The sequence below is a fragment of the Crocodylus porosus genome, unplaced genomic scaffold, assembly GCF_001723895.1.
Source record: "Crocodylus porosus isolate Cpor-Errol unplaced genomic scaffold, CroPor_comp1, whole genome shotgun sequence".
Classification (NCBI taxonomy): domain Eukaryota; kingdom Metazoa; phylum Chordata; order Crocodylia; family Crocodylidae; genus Crocodylus; species Crocodylus porosus.
The window spans coordinates 58,612,369-58,628,338 of NW_017728931.1; the positions used below are offsets into that span (position 1 = coordinate 58,612,369).

At 42.9% G+C, this 15,970-nt stretch overlaps 1 protein-coding gene across 1 annotated transcript in view; it reads left to right on the top strand.

Moving 5' to 3' along the window:
• The first annotated feature begins 620 nt into the window (after window positions 1–620).
• The window catches only part of GAS2L3 (growth arrest specific 2 like 3), a 21,437-nt gene continuing 6,087 nt past the window's right edge, over window positions 621–15,970 (top strand). The window contains exons 1-7 of the mRNA XM_019545136.1: window positions 621–708; window positions 4,831–4,999; window positions 5,662–5,780; window positions 7,803–7,944; window positions 10,845–10,908; window positions 11,795–11,933; window positions 14,554–14,661. Of these exons, the coding sequence (XP_019400681.1) occupies window positions 685–708; window positions 4,831–4,999; window positions 5,662–5,780; window positions 7,803–7,944; window positions 10,845–10,908; window positions 11,795–11,933; window positions 14,554–14,661 (765 nt within the window). The 5' untranslated portion in view covers window positions 621–684. The remainder of the gene's footprint in view (window positions 709–4,830; window positions 5,000–5,661; window positions 5,781–7,802; window positions 7,945–10,844; window positions 10,909–11,794; window positions 11,934–14,553; window positions 14,662–15,970) is intronic.

Sequence of the window (15,970 nt, forward strand, 5' to 3'; positions counted from 1 at the left end):
AGTCAGCTAAAAGTTGCTTAGAGTAGATTTAGTGGTTTTATACCAGTTGGATAAGGTTTAGGCTGTGATATAAGTTTTATATAAGGGATCAAATAGGTTATTTTCTGATTAATAGTAATATGCCTGTTAAGTATATTGATATATTTCTGTATTGTCTAGCCATATTTAGCAAGCCTTTGATGTTGAGCTAGGTAACTGAGTATAAAAATGTAGTCCTATCTCGGCATCTTTGCTCTTCAGCCTGGCAGTTCTTGCTGAGTTGCCCATCTATGGATGAAACAAGGTCAGAGATAGCACAGGACATTTTTAAATCTAGGTTAGAAGTCCTTTCTTCTACCAGGCTAGCCACCTGCTAGAGGCTTTTAAGACCTTAGAACTTAGAAAAAGATTAAATCTTAAACACACTATTTCAAATATTAAACTTCCTGTCAGTGTTGAATATCTGATTATTTGGTTTGTAATGCTGCACCTGTATTGTCTTACCATTCACAGACTATTTTATTCAATAGTAACATTGCTATTAAAAGTCTAGAACAGCTGACTGAAAATATAATATTTTAAAGAAAAATATGTTTTTTGGTTTTTTGCAGATATGTGAAATGAAAGAGTATTCCATTAAAAATAATTTAATACTGTTTCTCTTCCTTTCTTCACTTCCAGTGAAAGTCACTAATGTAAATACAGATGACCATGCAGGATGCAGTTCAGGTAATTGACATTGTTAATAAATAATAGTACTTGGCACTTTGCATAAATGAGAAATGCCTTATATAGATCTTAGGGCATTTAGCAGAGAAGTTGCTGTAAGCATCATAGACATCCCACGAGATAGGGAAGTATTACCATCCCTAATTTAGAAATGGAGAACTTAGTCACAGACAGTAGATTTGCCTTAGATCACACAGAGAGTCACTGACAGGACTGATATAAGCCATAAGTTCTTCATTTCATTTCGTGTTTTAACCCGTAGATCGCACAGGGGCGGGCAATTATTTTAGCTGGAGGGGCACTTAATGAGTTTTGGTGAGATTTCGAGGGCTGCACAGGTAGCCCCGCCCCTTGACAGGTGCCCCAGCCCATGGTTGCCATCTTGGAACTGGAAGTCCTGACCTTTGCCACTGGGAGTTTATCGCCTTGCCCCCAGAAGTATTCCTTTTGGGAGGGGGGTTGCCATCTTGGGACTGGTTTAAAAAAAAAAAAAAAAATCAAATCGTATACCAAAAATCAAACATTTGCTATGACCCATTTAATTTTATTTCAAAAATATTTTTGTCCTGATTTACGTGTTTGCATAGTGTATATAGAGGCGATTGCATAATAGCTCAAAATAAACTTTTACTGTTGTATATTGTGTGGGGGAGTATGTGTATGGTGGGGCTTGTAGTGGGATGTGGTTGTGGGGGGTTGTGGATATGGTGGGGGGGGTGTGGAGGCCTCACTCATGTGCCCCCACCATGACACAGCCCCTGCCACCACCAGCAATGGGGGGTCCTCATGGCCCACACAGGCAGAGCCCCCCAGCTGCATGCGGCTTTGACCAGTTCTGGGACCTGAACATGGTGGCAGAAAGTGGGGTCAGGCTTCTGGCTCCATTGTGTGGGGCTCCTCACCTCTCATGTGCAGCTCTCAGGATCCGGCCAGTTGTGCACCACATGAGGGGGAGCCCCATGCAATGGAGTTGCTGCCTTGGTCCCACCCCTTGCTGCCATGTGCAGCTCCTGGGGCTCTGCTAGGAAGCAGGGAGTGGGGCTGATCCAGCCTGACTCCATCATGCTGGGCTCCCCGCTACTTCTGGCAGAGTCCTGGGAGCTGCACATTGGCAGCAGGAAACAGGGAAGGCTCCCAGCTCCGTTGCATGGGGCTCCTCTCGTGTGGTGCATGACTTTGGCTGAGTCTTGGGAGCTGTGTGTGAGCTCCATGGGGAGTCCCACATGATGGAACCGGGTTGATCTGGGCTCCATGCTTCTGCCAGCCCACGCTTCACACTCCCATCCAGCCACAGCTGCCCTCTGCCTGCCACTGCTTCCCTACTTGCTGCCCATATTGCTGAAGCAGGAAGATGAGGAGGAGTCATTGAAGACCAGGGGAACTGAGCAGTTCCCCAGGCAGTGGCAGCAGTGGCCTTACCCAGAATCTGTGTGCTGTCTGGGGCCCTCCCATGCCCAAGGGTTGAAGCGTAGTATGCTGCCCTGGTAGCAGTGTGCATGCTACACTTCCACCTTCGGGCATGGGAGGGCCTCATGAAGAGAACAGCAGGCACAGCCATGGGCAGGCTGCATACATTTAATTAGTGGACACTCAGCTGTGGGACAGATGCAGCCCGAAAGCTGTATTTTGTCTGTCCTTGCGTTACAAGTGTCATGTAATTAACTGGTTAATTGTGCAGTTACCTTGAGTCCAACTACACAAGCAATAAAAAGGTCCAACCAGATATAAAGTTAGACCTCAAAAATATGTACTAAGTTTATAGTGGATTGGTATCTGGCTTTAATTTGCATGAGTAGCAGGGTCTCCCTTGCAGCTGGGAGCACATCAGCTCGCAGAGTTCTTGGCAATGGGTGCAGTCCTTGAGCCATGGGAGTGTGAGACACATGGGTCTCTTGGTCCCAGCTGTACCTCACATGCAGCTGGGACCTAGGGACCCCACAGATAACAGGGTTCTCTGGGTCTTGGGTGCATGTAGTCCCCATGACTGGGAATCCTGTCAGCAAAGGGGGCTCCCAACTGTGGATGCCTGCTCCTTGATACAGGGAAAGCCCACAAGTGAATGGCAGGAAGCGTGATTGTGGGATGGGTTGTGCAATGGATCCAATTACAACTTTACCTCTGTGCAGAGGGGACCTTTCTTTCTATCTTTAAGTGTCGGTATTGGTGATTTCTAGGACATGGTATGAGCCAATCAAATGGTGAGGTTTCTAAAATACACAGAGATTTTTTGTGGAATGTTTCAATATTTCAGTTTTTCAAAATGATTTATTCTATGGAAGAAAAGTTTGTTTGGTTGGTTGGTTGGTTGGTTTACTGAAATGTGTAGGAAAAACTTTTTTGGGACATAGTAAGAATCTTGATCATGCTAAAGTTTGTATCAGTTTCTTTTGTGCTTTCTTAAACAACAATATCAAACCATTCCCCTGTAGTATGAAAATATATAATAGTTATATGAGAACTGAAGCCTAACTTTAAAGTGTATGCTCTTGTTTAGGGTAACACATTTTTCCTCCGCAAAATCACAATATTAAGCAAAAAGTCCCAGGAAATCTAACCTGATTTTGAGATGAGATACAATACATTAAATAATAACTTGTAGGTCTGTCTATTCATGTTGTGGATCCAGTACTAATTTTGCTATAAGTTTTTGTAAATGGAATGGTTATTTACAAATTGCAGGTACAGTAGTTTTTTTAAAAATTAGGAACCGTTAAGAAAATATTTCTTATAACATGTGGAGGGATAACACTAAGGCCCTCTCTACTTCTTGAATTTATGCCACAATTAACATGTTGATTGCAGGATAAATGGCAAAGGTGCTATGTATGCACCCAATTAAAGCACCATCACATGGCAAACCAGCCATAAAAAATGTTCCACAAATAAAGTAGAACACATGGCTTGTTTCTATGAGCCATGTCCATATACCAGAGCTCTCTAGGGCGGGTGTCCAATAAACAGCTGATTGTTGTAATCAGCCCTGTTCTCTACCAAGCGTGCTGACAATATTGTCTGCACAGGCTTGGGGCAGCCTAGTTTCCAAGAAGCTGGGGGCTGCCCCAGGGCCAGTGTCAGTGCCAGCAATCAGCTGATTGTCAGCATCTGCCCCCAGGACAGTTCTGGTTCTCCAATAGGGCCTGGGGCTACCCTGGGAAAGGAGGGAAGGGATCAGAGGCTGTGAGCAGGGGCTTCTTTCTTTGGGGAGTTTTAAACTCCATGCCTGGCATCTCTGGTAGGGCTGCTGGATGTGGGAGCATCAGAAGGTCCTGGTGGTGGGGGGAGCTGAAGGGCTTCCACTACTGGGAACATGAAACCTGCTGCCCAGCAGCTTTGGCAGGGTTGCCAGGCACAGGGCATCGGATGCACCCCGCCAGAAGCCTAATGTTTTAAAGTCCTCTAGGGGGAAACCCCTTGTCTCCCCCGCTCCCCGACCAGGAGCCTCTGATCCCCTGCTCCTACCAGCCATGCTAGAGCTACCAGGCATGAGGTTTAAAGTCCCTGGTGGAGGAAACCCTTTAACCCATGGAGGCTGGCAGTTGGCTGCATATTTGCCTGGACAACTGCAGGTGAACCAGACCTGGGACTGTCTGGGTTGTGGCTGACAATCAGCTGACTGTTGGCATTAGTGCCCAGACAGCCCTGGGTCTTGAATTAGACCCCAGGCTGTCTGGGCTGGGGCTGATAATCAGCTGACTGTTGGCCTTGCAAATAGGGCTCTGGGCACCCAGATTTTAACTTGCCCATGCAGGGGGCAGCCCAGGATCACAATCTCAGGCAGTAGCAATTAGTAATAGCACAATTGGGTTCTAAATCCTGAGCTCAAAATTGTGCCTTTTGTCACGCGTGTGTAGTATGGGATCAGGGACCAGATCCCATAAAGCCAGTAAGTAAATATGTGCTGGGGTTTCTAAATCACTAGAATCATGCTTAAGCCTAGGAATCCAGATTCAAAACTGTATCTTACTTTAAAAGAAAGAATACGTGTGGGTGGTTTTTTAGCAAGATGAGGACTCTTATTCTATCATGTGATTTATTAGTCAAATTAAGGAATTTCTGGATTTTATTGTTAGAGGTTGCAAATGCTACAGTTAATATGTTTGACTTCATTGAAATTCTCATTAGGTGTGGTTTGGAGATGATCTTCCTTTAAGCCCACGATGTCCTCTGACTGCCAGACATGGCCCCGGCTTGGCAGATGTTTGCCTATATGACCAATGGATATCTGTGCGGCATGAAGCAACACTGGTGCCTATGCAGGAAGACCTATCAATTTGGCTATCGGGATTGTTTGGTAAATTGCTGTCTAAAGAAATTGAAAATCTGGTGTCTCAGTTAGTGCTGACTTCTCATATCCATAATATTGCGAAGAGTAATTAAGGTGTTTCGGCATAAGTAGTGAAGGTAGTGGCATTTCAATGCCTGCTGTAGTTTCATGTTTTATGAGCTACCATCTATCAGTTAGATGAACTAATAACATTATTTATAATTCCTATTTAAGAGTCACACTTTAAGTAATGCATTTTTAATCAGATTTTAAGCTCAGTTTAATATAAGTAGTTTCACAGGTAAACAAACATTTTTGTTTTCTAATATGTGAAAGGTCTTTCTTTTAGATTCAGAAGTTATGGTTTAAAACTGCCACATGCAGAAACAGGCAACTGGGGAGTGAGACGATATGATACAAATGCTAATATAACAATGTACCATTTTAAAGCTAGCTTACATTCTGTGTAGTGGCAATTGATTGGTGCTAAATGCATAAAGTAGAAAAAAAATTTTGAAGTTCATCAGTTAATGTGGTCGAACCCAATTAAAAAAAAATTTGGGTGGAATAATAACTATCACACTTCTGCGGACTAAAGCCAAAATGTTTCTTCATAATGGAGGAATGCAGTGTCTGAATTATCACTATAAGGCCCGTGTGAGTTACTTCTTACCACTGTTTATTTCTAGGAAAAGAAGTTGCTGCAGAACAGTTGCTGGAAGAGCTGGATAATGGTGTGCTGCTCTGCCAGTTGGTTGGTGTTCTTCAAAACACAATTAAGAAATGTTGTAGCTCAAAGGATTTGCGGGTGAGTCATATGACATTTAGCTGTTCCTGAAAAAGGCCAATAAAAACTGACTTTGTACAGAGAGTAGAAGTTCATCAATGCTGTATTCTGTATGCTCTGTATTTGGAAAATAGGGGAAAAAAAAAACCAGATGGCTTGGACAGTTCAAGTAATGTGCTCCAAAGCGGATGTGGGTCAAATTCTAAAGGTTTTTTTCAGAATTCTTGCATGGTTCTAACTTAAATCAGACTTTTTACAGGCAACCTTCCAATTGAAGGACTTCATGTTCTGACTGTGACTCTTGCTGGTAGGCAAGTAGATTGCCAACGCGTGAATACCACTGGCGCTTTAAACACATTTTAGCAACGAAGACTATGCAGAAATTAGGGGTGGAGGGCGGGGGTAGGAATGCTCTATCATTTTATACAAAATAAAAACCTTGATTCAGGACATGAACCTAGCACCTGTACAAATATTATTACTATATGCAACATGTTCTCCAGTATACTTGAGCTAGAAAGAGTATTTGGAATAGTGCTTGGATGTATACAGAAATGAGAAAGTTGCCATATAGTTTATCAAGTTCCCCCTGAGAGAGGGAAGGGCTTGAATCATCGGATTCATACCTTTACTTCCTTGGGAGCACTTTTTGTATAGTTACAAACAAACAAACAAGCCCTGGTAACATAGTTTAACATGGACAGAAAAATGGGAAATAACTGGGAAGAAAGCATTCTTAACCCATCGTAAAGTCTATTGCAGTCAAATTGGCGTGAAGGTGATTTTTCTAAAACTGCATAAAGCCAAGACTCATGTGTTTTACTGAAGGTGGTTAATCATGGGCTGGTAGCACTTGTTAGTTTTTATCAATGTTTAGATTACTCTGCTGTTCAACTTTCTCAAATGAACTTTGTTCTTTAACTTCACTGTTGTGTTTTCATAAACTGATAGAAATGCCAATACCTCTCAAGCAGAACTGTGCTGGGGGTGTGGGGTCCTGCTGCTGCAGCATGGAGTCTGGAGGTGGGGACAGCAAAACAGTGATTGACTGTATCAGTGGTGCTCAACCTTTTTGCCCAGGGGTCTGGAATGGTAGTGCCTGGTCCGTCCGTGGCCTGGATCTGGCTGGACCCAATCCAGTACTTGGGGCAGGTGCTGTGGGGCCCCATCCAGCTGCACAGGGGTGGGGGGATGAGGAGACCAGCCTGATCCAGCTGCACCAGGGAAGGGAGCCTCGCCCTGCGGGTGGGAGCAGGAGGGTTGGACATTATCTGGCCCCGATCTCTGCAGGAGGAAGGTGGGGATGGCCCAGCACCAACTTGGCAAGTGTGGGGAAGGGTGTGTGGCCCAGCTCCATCTGGGGAAGGGCGTGGGGGCCCAGCCATATGGGGGAAGGGGGCAGGGTCCAGCCCCAGGCTGGCCAGGCAGGAGAAAGGTGTGGCCTGGCCCCAGCCTGGCTGGGTGGAGGGAAGTGGGAGTGGCCTGGCCCCAGCCAACCATGTGGGGGGAGGACCATGGCCCAGCTCCTGGCTCTGGTTCATCCTGTCATGCTTGGGAATTTGGCAGGGGGGAGGGGTAGCAGTATTAACTACCACTACTCCCTTGCTGTCAAGTTTTTCAACCTGTGGGGAGCCCTGTGGGTCAGATTCCAAGACTGCGTGGCCATATTTGGCCTGCAGGCTGGAGACTGGGCACCCCTGAATTAGATCAAGGAAGCTATCAACTGAATTCCCTTTCTCACATTTCAGGAGATGGTTAGGCAGATGTAGCTGCTCCTTTAGGAGAGGCCAAATCCGAGGCTGAGCTACCACAGTGGCGGTCACCTTTTTTCCTTATCTTGATTCTCAACTCCGGCAGAATAACCATGTGTGTACACATTTGTGCATACCATACACTCCCCCTGCATTAGCTATCCCTTCATTTGGATGCATCAGTTCGAATGACTAACTCCCATTTTTATACTTTAGACGCAAGATTTTTTTTCCTCATAAAATTCATTTTAAAATATTGATATAAATGTGTATATTTTTAATTTCTTGACAGGATTTTCCTATGAGAAAAGTCCCATGCAAGACGGATGCTCCATCAGGATCCTTTTTTGCTAGAGATAATACAGCCAACTTTCTTAACTGGTGTAGATGCATTGGCGTTGATGAGACTTATCTCTTTGAATCAGAAGGTTTAGGTAACTCTTTCTTTTTTGTGCAATTATTTTGATTTATATTTCTTTAAGTTTGACTGTACAAAGCTCTTTTATCTGGAGCCTAATTTGCAGCTATTACTTGTCAGGCAAGCAGTGACTGTGACTCTGCTGGGACTGTTTATATAAGAAAGTTTGCAGGATCAAACCTTATTGTTATGTTATCTAATTTGACTGAAGGATTCTTTTCCAGGCTTATAAGTTGCCATCTGGGAGGAGGCAAAATCTAAAAATAGGACGGCAAACTATCACATGGTTTCCCTCGTAGCAAAAAACCACCAGGCTAATTGAAAGGAAAGCAAACTTTTCATAATTTTTTTTTCCAGTGCTAGAGGACCATAAGGACCAGGAGTCAATACATAGTAACATCCCTTATTCACTGTGGAAAATGCTCAGAATAATGAATGCATGATTACTAAATTAGATGGCTACCTTGGGGTTCTGTGCCTGAAGTTCCAAGAGTCTGTTGGTAATTAACATTTTACATCAGGAACTACCTGGTGCGACTGTAAATGCCTTGCATCTTTCTCTCTAACTACGTGGATATGCAAACAAAGCTTGTCAACTGAGCTTGTGCCTCTAGTGTTCAGTCTGTACGTTGTAACCAACAGCTGCCAGATTCATTTCCCAGATGGAATGAACACTTTGATTGCTCATTAAGAAAAGTTATTGGACATTCATTGTATCGCAATTAAATGTGGTGGTTTTCTTTCTTTCTTTCTTTCTTTCTTTTCGCATTGCCTATTAGTTGAATAGAAACAGAGTAGCCCAACCCTTGTGGACAAAGGCACCTAGAGGATACTCCTGTAATATTACGAAATGAATGTTGAACAGAACACAAAATACGCAGTAGTAAGCAAAAATGAAGCACGTAGGGATGATTTACTTACTGATTTATATAACCCTTCATATACACTGATAATGCTTATGACACTAAAATGGCACCAATCACTGCCAGCTCATTTTATTGGTCAACTATTCTTTTTAAATCCTCATTGCTAGCAGGGAAGGTGACTTTTCCTATTCTTTGAGACAGTTTTTCCTATGAAATTAGAAAACATGCATACAATATATTCATAGCTTGGTTTTCAGGTTTAATTAGGAAAGTGATTTTTTTTCCTGTTAGATCTGCAAACCTTCTCCCATATTTCAGTATTAAGTTGTGAAAACAGTGGGATGTCACCATAACAGACCTGGGTTCCTTTAATTTCTTCAGTTCAGTCTTTGTGTTGCCTGAAAACGTTAATTGCCCTCTGAAATGGATGATTTAAAACGAAGTTAATTTCCAGTGGCAAGGATTTCCTCTGCTGTATCTTTCTGTTTAGGGCCAACAGTGTTTTGAAGTCTATGTATGGTATTTGACAGGTTGCGTGGCACAGATGCTAATGCAGTGTCTCTCTTGTCCTGTGAGCTTCAGTGGAAAGGTGGCTACTCTTCGTGCCCCATTAAGCTTTCAAGCTGTTCCTGAGTAACATAGTAAGGACTGCCTCTGAAATTTGGCAGTTATCCTTTCCTGTCAACACGTTGCAGCAGATACTTTTAGAAAGGGACAGGAGGTTATGAAGGTAAATGGTGCCAGCCTAGTGAAAAAGTGGGCAGTTGCTTGTGACTGGATACTCTGTTCCTGCTTCTGCTTTAACAAGAAGCCAGGCATCTTGCTCAATAATGGTTAGTAAAACACCACGAGGCTTCTACACAGATCTGAGGGAAAGTCATGACTTAGTTTTCAGAGAAAAGGCACTTTGAGCAGAATAAGAAAAAAAAACTTTGAATGTATGTCTATTTTGGACCATGTTGTGTCAACTTTATTCCAGACCTCCATGACCCAGTTTTTTAAAATATAGATTGGCATTGAGAGTGGAGTTTGAGAAGAGGATAATGTGAAAAAAAAATCTAGGCAAGACAACTAATTTTATAAGCAAAACAACTTTGAAAAATTATAAGGATTTCTTAGTTGAGGATTATGATTGGCATCTTGGAGGGAGACAACCAGTCTTATTTTAAATTGTCTCACTTGTGAATGTCAAATTGATATTAGTGCATTGAATTTCATTGGAAATAATAGTGTCTATCCCCAGTCAGTCTACAGAGTTAGCTTGCCTTTGTCTGTAACCACTCTCTACTAAACACATTTAGTAGAGATTGAAAAGTCAAGCCTGTCCTGTCAAACACAGTACTGTGCAGATGTAGTCATTTTTAGATTTCTATCTTTGATCATTTCCATTAAATATTGTTTTCTAGGTCACTGTTGTGAGTAATCACTCAACTGTTTTTTAGTTTTTACATAGTATTTTCACCTGCCATAGAGATAAATAGTTGTATAAACAATGACAATGTTTCTGGGATTTTATCCTAACCGTTTCATAAAAAATAGTGAGTTTAAACCCCGCCCCCCCAAAAAACCTCAAGAATTATTTTTTTTAACAACAAATCTAGTTTCCCTTGTCTTATCCTTTCCCCTGCTTTCCTCTGTTTCCTGCTTTCAGTAGCAAAATGGAAAAAAGGAAGGAGAATAATATTCAGTATTTTAAAAATCCTCAGTTTTAAAGACATTTAAAATTCAAATGTGGAGGACCCAAACCAGATCCATTTGAGGACCTGTAAAGGAAGCCTGGGTGAGATGCAGGTTTTGAGACTGGAAGATGCAATGGTGGTTGATGAAGGAGGCAATAAAGGGTTGGGGGAGTGAGTGCATAATAAATGTCCCCTATTAATGGTATTGCACACCTGAAAACTATGTGTGAATGTAGCTTGTTTGCAGAATGCAAGGGTGGTTCAGGGAATGGGTGGCGATCCCAACAGTCTGCCATTCTCTGTACTTAGCCTATAGGTCTTACCTGGTAGAGCTTTCTCAGGAAGAAGTGTGACTTCTTTTTCCTTTCTAGTTTTGCATAAGGATCCAAGACAGGTGTATCTCTGTCTACTGGAAATTGGTCGCATAGTATCAAGGTATGTAGTCAAACAAGTTTTCTAAATAAAAGCCAAAAAATTTGTTCTGGTAAGTATATATCCTGTTGGTTTGTATACCATATTATAACACTGTATCTTTAAGCACAGCCAAAATATTTTCTGCCCCCAAAAAGAAACTAATTAGCAGCTCTGTTGTCAGACCGTGCCTACAGCTTGGATGCTTTTTAAAGGAAATATCCCCACCATTGTGAATAGGTGCCTTAGGTTTCCAGATGTTCCTCTTGGGAAGGTGCAGATCTATACTGCTTCTTAATATAGGTTGTACCAATATGGCTAAATGTTAGTCAGCCCCATCAATATCAAGAGGATACCCCCATGTGTAAAGAGAGGAGGTTATAACTGGAACTTTGACCCCAGGGTTTTTTTTAGGCTTTTTAAGAGTTTTAAATACCCCAAACTTTTCAATTCTTTAATTTTTAAAAACTTTTAAACATGTTCATGGTCTCTTGCCTTCCATTGGGAATACAATGAACTTTTTCTTAACATTTTCCTGTAATTTGGATTTTCTAATGTTTACCAACTTTTGCTGTTTCCAAAGTCCTCTTCGCTTCTCCCCAGTGGCCCAGTGACTGGGAACAGATGTGTGCTAGCTGTTGAACATAACTCAGCCAAAAGCAGGATGTTGCTAACCAACTCAGAAAATGTCTGAGTAAAAATCTCCCTAACCTGAATTCTATTATTGGAACACCTAGATCATTCTTCCTCTGATAGATTGGACTTTTCTGGGAATGGTTTTCTTTCCCCTTTTCAGTTATTCATTGCATCTTTTCTTTCCTTTTCTTTCCTTTATAATATATTTTTCTCCAGTTGTTTAGTTTCATTATGAAATTGTTTTTCCCACTATCTTATCTGTATTTGTGTTCAGATATGGAGTTGAACCTCCTGTGCTAGTAAAATTGGAGAAGGAAATCGAGTTAGAAGAAACATTGCTAATGACCTCCGGACCTGTAACACCTGTTAGCATCCCAAAGCCCTGTTGTCACCATGGGGAGCTACATGAAGCAGTAAGTACTGGACATGTCTTTGTTTGTGATGAGGGCTTCAAATGACTCGTGCCTGATTTTGGGGTGTGCTGTGCCTCTCTTTACATACCCAAACTTGTGGATCCAAGGGCTTTGTGTGTTCTTGAGCACACAGCCCACACATTGAAAGCAACGTGGCATACTAGATGGGTAAGCTTTATTCTGTGTTGTTCTTAAATGACATTCAGTGTATTTAATATTAAACAGGGTAGAGTTGTGCCTTTTTAATACACATGGCTGTGGCAGAGCACCTTTGGTGCCTGCCACTTTAAGGGCTGAGAGCAGGCAGCCGGCAGGTACAAGGCAGCCCTGATGAGGCGGTCACATGACTGCAGGCGGTCCCAGGGAGTGGAGGAGAGGGCTGAGCAGCCTCTATTTTAGCTCAAATCCTCCAGGCTGAGCCAGCAGTTGCTGCAAACAGCTGGGGAAAAAACACCTCCCAGCTGGAGCTGCTTGGAACATCTTAGAGGTAAGAGCAGGAGCTGTGGGGATGGTAGGAGGCTCCTGGTCCTGGGGCATGACTGAAAACTACACCCTGCTGGGGAAGGATGGCTTGGTGGGACTTCCCATGGTGGGGCTAGTTCCCCAGAAATGCCAGGCCAGTTGCGCCCCTAGTGAAAGGTGGGTAGGGGCACCTTATAACCCCAGCTACCACTGCCCCGTGGGCAGCTTTGGAGCAGGAACAGGCACAGGGGGTGAGGCACATCTGCGGACACCTGAGCCCATAGGGTATATGACCCTGGAGGCTCCAGCGATGGGGCAGAAATATTTGTATGGAGGTCTGCACGGAGTAGGGTGCATGGTAGTGCTTGAAGGGCTGTGTGTGGTAGGCATAGAGTAGGGTTGCAGGGGCGGCCTGAAGGGCTGCACATGGAACAACCCCTATGTGGGTTACAACAGGAGTAAGTTTCTTGGAGAGGGGCTAGTGGCTGAGTTCAGCCCAGTCTGAGGCATAAGGCCGGTAGCCACAGGGCCTGAAGGGCTGTGTGTGTGCCAGCTAGAGTGTGAGTAGGAAAGCTGGAAGAGAGTAGGGCCAAAGGGCTGCACGGATCCATGGTGAGTTGGGAGTGGTCCACTGAAGGGCAGTATGAATGAGGCCCTGTAAGAGGGGGCCGAGTGCAAGACTAGAATGCTAATGGCCCAGCAAGGAGCAGAGTTTATCCCGGCCTTGGGCCAGAGCTGTTACCAATTTTCAATGCCACCTGCGAGGCATGGGGCAAGGTATAGGGAAGGTTGGAGCCATGTACAATGCCCTAGGCATCAGAGCATTTAATGGGCAGCCTTCCACATTCAACATCCAATTTATTACATCAAGTCATGGCAGACAAGACAGGGCAAACTGCCCTAAACAGGTGGGTGGGCCAACACAGAGACCCAGCCCTGCATGGGCCCCTGTCACAATAGCAAATTGAAGTTTGGGATTGTTTTGTCATGGCAAAACCTGTTGAGGAATCAAACTTGTTTAAAATATCACCCACAAAAATCCTTGCATCTCCAAGGTATCTTTTATTGAACCAACTGCATTGTTGGGATAGATTTGGATGAGCTAAGTGGGTCCAATAAAAGATATCACCCACAGAAATCCTTGCCTCTCATTTTTCCTGGACCGTCATAGTTGCAGCATTTCAACACTAGTAAAATATCTTAGAATTGTTTGAGTCAGTTTCTTTAATTAGAACTAGGAGGAAATTTTCCTTCATTCAGGAAAGGAAATGACTCGCATTGCTTAAGAATAAATCTCTTAAGGCCTGTTTGCAGCTTCTCTATTTTGTCTAAACTTGAATATTTAAGTCTTTAAATGTTTAAAATAGGTTTGGCTTTGGGTGGGGATTTTTCCCACCACAGAGTCTTCTGATCAACTCCACTATGACATGTGAAGGTTGTTTCTTGTTAAAGGCTAAGTAATACTGTAGCTTAGCAATGGTCTTGAACTTCCATTACATAACGGTCATTTGTTGTTCTTCCATATCTGTCTTTCCACCCTCTCCCCTTAAAACAAACAATTCTCTTGTTCAACTATGGGGCTAATTCATGTGTAGCTTCTTTCATTTTGTCTCTCTCTTGACCCCTCCATAGATGGCTTTTTCTCCTCCTAAAATGTACTGTTAAAAACCTCTTCAGATGAGACCAGAATGAGACCTAGTTCTGCTAAATACTATTTGAGCATGTAGTCCCAGCCATCTGGTGGAACTGTATTTGAGACCAAAAAGAAAGCTGTCTTCATGGAGCTGTGTATTTTGGCAGTGCTACCCAAACTGAAGGAAACAAATCATTCAGTGGGCTAAGAAAAGGAAGGAAAATACATGTGGGAGAAGGAACTCTAAAAACTGCTAAATAAGAACCATGTCCTGTCTTTCTTGAAAGATAATGTTTTGCATGTCTGTGTGCATTTTTTACTTCAAATTATATGTACAAGTTCTATCTGTTGGGATCTTCTAGGGAGGAAAAGTATCTCGATGGGGATGTATTTATTAACTTTCTTTTACAACTGCTTACAAGACTTCTCAGTAGTTTAATTTACCAATAATTACCATAACCTAATCTTTTAAAAATATTAATAGCAATAAAACGTTAAATTTTCTCTCATTTATTTTAAACCTAGGTTAAGCACATAGCAGAAGATCCTCCCTGCAGCTGTTCCCATAGGTTTTCAATTGAGTATTTATCTGAAGGGCGGTATAGGCTGGGAGATAAAATCCTCTTCATACGAGTAAGTGGTGCAGTTCTTGACTGGTTCCTCATCCCCTGAGTAACATTTGCCTCTGTCTTATCTAGGCTGAGTTCTAAGACAACTGGATTTTTAATTCAGTCCCGTATGTCTAAACAGCTGAACAGGAATACACAATTTGCATAACTTTTGAGTGACTGGTTTAATATCTGGATACCTAGCAATGGCCACGCCAGTCTTGTGATCTGTCACAGGTCATTGGTGACTTGGAAGCATAACAGGAAGGGAAGAAATAATATTTAGTTACCACAGCAGAGGGGGTCAAGGATAGTGGATTGTTGTATGTCCTTTCAGAGTGTCCATGGCTCTGTTTGTAGGCGCAGCAGTTTTATCCCAGAGATTTTTTTTTTTGAAGGAGAAGTCTCTCTTAGGGTAACCCTTAAGAGGGAGATTGGTAGCAACCAGGAGACTTTGGATTGGGAAAGAGGCAAAAAGCTCCTTTTCTTTTCTGCTGGAGGGAGATTAGGGCCTCAAATATGATCGACTGGGGGGGCTTCATCTTTGTATCAGAGTTCAGGACCAATGTTCTAGTTGAAGTCCTAATGTCTTCCAGTTCCCCAGAAGTTGAGGATGGAAGAACATAAGAATATTTTTCTCAGGACACTTCGGGTATTTGCTGCTAGCTCACTGGGGAGCGTATGGAAAGATAAAACAGAGGGGAGAGGGAGAGAAAGAAGAGGAGGTAACATATGAGAATGAGATACCTTCTGTCTCTCATGCAGTTAATAGTGTAGTTTACACTAGTTTGCCATTTAGTATCTTAATGCCTGGCTATGGGCACTCTGATTCATATGCACTAATATAAAAACATAATCTTAACCAAAAAAGATTGAGAAAATGAAATCCTAGTCATATGAAGTCTTGTGTGTGTGGTTCAAGAAAAATCTTTCTAGGAGAGGGGGTATCATGGTTTATAGTGTAAATAGTAGGCACAGATAGAAGTGACAATGTTTGCCCAGTCTGGCCTCTGAAAGTGCTCTACAGCTGTGAACACAAGCGCATGGCTGAAGAATGCTTTAAAAGGGCCTGATACCACAAAAATCTGAACTCTCATTACCTGATGATTCAGATGAAGGTGCTCCAAAGTCCAGTGTCCTTCGTAACTTCCATCTGTGCTTGCTGGGAGCAGGATTTGGCTGACAAAGCCCAGCACCGCTCCCGGTGTTGTTTTCAAAATGGGAGGGGGAAGGGAGTGGAGGGGAGCTTATTTTGAGGGTTGTTCAGTTGGTCATAGTTTCATAGTTTCATAGTAGCTAGAGTCGGAAGGGACCTAGGTAGATCATCTAGTCTG